Source organism: Rana temporaria, chromosome 1 (genome assembly GCF_905171775.1).
Source record: "Rana temporaria chromosome 1, aRanTem1.1, whole genome shotgun sequence".
In the NCBI taxonomy this organism is placed as follows: Eukaryota; Metazoa; Chordata; class Amphibia; order Anura; family Ranidae; genus Rana; species Rana temporaria.
Genome location: NC_053489.1, coordinates 685,528,567 through 685,532,689, shown reverse-complemented (window position 1 = coordinate 685,532,689; position 4,123 = coordinate 685,528,567). Strand labels below are relative to the sequence as shown.

The window sequence follows — 4,123 nt, the reverse complement described above, 5'->3', positions numbered from 1 at the left end:
CGCCTGTGTACTTTCAGTCCAGGTGCTATCCTAAATTTAGAGGGGGATGAGAGAGTTACTTGGCTCTCATCCAGCTAATTCATGTAAATTGGGCCTCTGCTTTATCTGGGCTGTACTGTCAGTTCATTCTGTGTTCCAATGGTACATTTCCACCTTGGGGCGACAGGTGGCAGCAGTGGAGTTCAGTTCGAGGCGCCTCTTGCCAGCAGCCAATCAGGAGGAGTTTTCCCTCGCGGGGCATGCTGGGGGAGGGTACTTCTGAGGCAGACGCCTTCGGGCGGGAGTCGGTTTCCGGGTGCGGCACCCACCTTCAGGGTGTGCGCAGATCACGGGCCCTGGGCGATATGGCCTACCAGGCCGGGGGCACGTGCTACGCGGTGTTCCTAGTTCTGGGCTGTGTTGGCACGGAACAACCAAAGCTGTAAAGGGGCCCCAGTGATCAACTGGGTTCCCAATTTCTGTGAGGAAGATCCCAAGCGAGTTGTGCTGTTCGGTGGGGAGTCAGTCTGAGGTGAGCCCGGAGGCAGGCGATCCAACAGGGCCTAGACAATCCACCGGGGATCGAGGTGACCGGACATTGAGAGTTTGTCTGTTGGAAACCTGTCAGTCGGTGACCATTTGAAAGACTACCTGGGGAGATTCAGGCATCGAAATTCACTGGGGAAGATTTGCTTCATATTTCTACGTTCGAGGGAAGGGCCTGTGGCAGAGGTTCTCTCCCGTATGTCTACTTGGACCAGGTCTGTGGCAGAGACCTGTACTTCTTCCCAGTGCTCCGAGTGATACCCTGGCTGCCAGGTCGGTGTGAGAGGCCTGTCCAGGTACACTATACCCCCTCGGCTGAGGGGCGAAGAAAGTAAAGTGTTGTTTGAAGCAGGACTGCTCCTTCTCTTGTTCAAGCCTGAATCTGCGATTCTCCTTCTCACCCATCTTTTACTGTCTACCTCAAGTTACTGTTTGCCGTGTTGGGCAGTAATAAAAGCTACAAGAAAAAGACACCTGCTGCTTGGACATTCCGTCATTGCTCATCATCATCATTACCCCTAGACGCTCACAAAAGGTAACACGCCATCCCTATTCTATAACCAGCAGCTCCTGTGGGGGTAGCGCTACAGAAGTTTAACCTCATTTACTAAGCTCTGGGGCAACTGCAATTGCAGTGCACAGTATATTTACCTTTAGTAAGTCAACCTCTATGTTTCTACAGATTATTTAATGCCCTTTATTTTCCCCCATATAGGGAGATTATTGTCAGGAATCCTATGTATTATCTGTGTTACTCTGTATAAGGATTCCTATCTACGGGTCAAAGTCTCAGCCCCTCCCTGTAGGAATGTACAGATCGGTCACACTAGTTAATGAGTGTCAGAGACTTTACTGTAATTTCTCTCTTCTGCTCTCAGCGATGGCGTCTGCTGATCTGAGGAAGGAGCTGGAATGTTCCGTCTGTCTGAACATTTATACTGATCCTGTGACCCTGAAATGTGGACACAATTTCTGCCGGGACTGTATTGGTCGTGTGTTGGATACACAGGAGAGGTCTGGAGGTTATTCCTGTCCTGAATGTAGACAAACATTCAGGAAACTTCCCGTCCTTCAGAGGAACATAACCGTACGTAACATAGTGGAGAATTTCCTGTCTTCTCAGCCACATCAGGAGGAGTCCGGGGTCCTCTGTACTTACTGTATTCACACTCCTGTACCTGCTGTCATATCCTGTCTGATGTGTGAAGCTTCTCTGTGTGACAATCACCTGAGAGTCCACAGCAAGTCACCAGAACACGTCTTATGTGACCCCACCACTTCCCTGGAGAACAGGAAATGCTCCGTCCATAAGGAACTACTGAAGTATTACTGCACTGAGGACTCCTCCTGTATCTGTGTGTCCTGCAGTTTGGCCGGAGAACATCGGGGACACCAGGTGGAGACTCTGGATGAGGCTTCTGAGGTGAAGAAGAAGAGACTGAGGAATGTTCTGCAGAAACTGATGACAGAGAGAGAGGAGACGGAGAAAAGAGTCCAGAGTCTGGAGGAGCACAGGAGGAAAGTACAAGGAAAAGCAGATGATGAAGCAGAGAGAGTCACTGTCCTGTTCAGAGACCTCAGGAGACGTCTGGAAGACCTGGAGAAGAGAGTCCTGAGTGAGCTCTCCAGGCAGGCAGAGTGGGTCTATCTATCACTATCTGATAAGATCCAACAGTTGGAAATAAAGAAGGAGGAGCTGTCCAGGAAGATGGAGGACATTGAGGAGCTGTGTAACATGACGGATCCACTGACTGTCCTCCAGGAATCAGACACAAGTGACTTGTGTGATACTGAGGATGGAGATGATGAGGAGGACAGAGAGAGACGTGATAAACTCCTCCATGATGGAGGGGATCTGGATGTGGTGGAGATCTCACACACATTACACACAGGTTTAACTGACATAATACAGCTAACATCGGGGGTGTTGGGGATTACCGACATATTACTGGATGTGAGTACAGCTTCTAATGATCTACATATATCAGATGACAGGAAAACTGTATCCTGGTTATTACATCAGAATCGCCCAGAAACACCAGAGAGATTTGAGCGTTCTCAGGTGATGAGCAGTCAGAGTTTCTCCTCAGGGAGACATTACTGGGAAGTGGATATCGAGAGGTCAGGCTTCTGTAGAGTCGGGATGTGTTACCCCAGTATAGACAGAAGAGAAGGTCGGTCAGGAATTGGGGACAATAAGAAGTCCTGGGGTTTAAGGAGGTGGGGGTTTAATTACTACTTAGCGATACATGACAGTAATGAGATCCAATTATCCCCCGGTGTCTCCAGTAACAGAGTCAGGATAGATCTGGATTATGAGGCCGGGCGGATCTCCTTTCATGATCTGTGTGACCCGATCCGACATCTCTACACCTTCACCACCACCTTCACTGAGCCCCTCCATGCTGTGTTAGGTGTATGGAAAGGTTGTATAAAGATATCTGGGGGGGGATCAGATCTGAGAAATCTACTCAGATACTGGTGACACTGAACAGGAGGAAGCAGTGGACAAGAACATACGGATTTATTTACAAAGTTCTGGGTAATAGGACTGTCATCTTCATCCTAAACCTCTCTTTACCACCTAGTGGGTCACTGACAGTGGTGGCTGGTGCTAAAAAGCTTTGGGGGACGCAAACAAACTGAAAAAAAAAATGAAAAAAAAAACCCTATCAATTGCAGCCACTGTGCCATAAAATGCTGCCACTGTGCCATCAAATGCTGTGACTGTGCCCATCAAATGCTGCCACTGTGCCATCAAAGGCTGCCACTGTGCCATCAAACGCTGCCACTGTGCCATCAAATGCTGCGACTGTGCCCAAACGCAGAGACTGTGCCAAACGCTGCCAGTGTGTCCATCAAATGCTTCCACTGTGCAAATGCTGCCAGTGTGCCCATTAAATGCTGCCAGTGTGCCAAATGTTGCCAGCGTGCTCAGTGCTGCCAGTGTGCCCAATGCTGCCAGTGTGGCAAATGCTGCCAGTGTGCCCAATGCTGCCAGTGTGCCAAATTCTGCCAGTGTGCCCATTAAATGATGCCAGTGTGCCCAATGCTGCCAGTGTGCCAAATTCTGCCAGTGTGCCCATAAAATGCTGCCAGTGTGCTCCCTGCCCACTCGACGTCTGCCCGGCACTTACCCTGTCTTGGTGGGGCAGCGGGTGACGGCGACGAGCGGGGTCCTTCATGCGTCTCCTGCACTTCTTCCCCCGTCCTTTCCCCCAGTCAGGTGTCCAATAGTGCCGTCTGTTGTTTAAGCCAATCAGGTGACAGGTAACCAGACCTGAGCAACCTGAGTGGGTCAGTGTTAGGGAAGCAATGTATTCAGTTCCCTAACACAACACTGAGGCCCCGTACACACGACCGAGTTTCTCGGCAGAATTCAGCCAGAAACTTGGTCGGAGCTGAATTCTGCTGAGAAACCCGGCCGTGTGTACACTTTCGGCTGAGGAAGCCGACGAGGATCTCGGCGAGGAAATAGAGAACATGTTCTCTATTTCCTCGTTGTTCAATGGGAAATTTCAGCTCGCCGAGATCCTCGGCGGCTTCACAAGGAACTCGATGGGCAAAACGATGTGTTTTGCCCGTCGAGTTCCTCGGA

General features: G+C 50.2%; 1 protein-coding gene across 1 annotated transcript; it reads left to right on the top strand.

Annotated features, from left to right (window-relative positions):
* Positions 1-1,373: 1,373 nt before the first annotated feature.
* LOC120924708 (E3 ubiquitin-protein ligase Midline-1-like) lies at positions 1,374-3,196 on the top strand. Its single transcript, XM_040335722.1, has one exon. The coding sequence runs from the start codon at positions 1,406-1,408 to the stop codon at positions 3,008-3,010; it is 1,605 nt and encodes a 534-aa protein (XP_040191656.1). The 5' UTR covers positions 1,374-1,405; the 3' UTR covers positions 3,011-3,196.
* Positions 3,197-4,123: the final 927 nt, after the last annotated feature.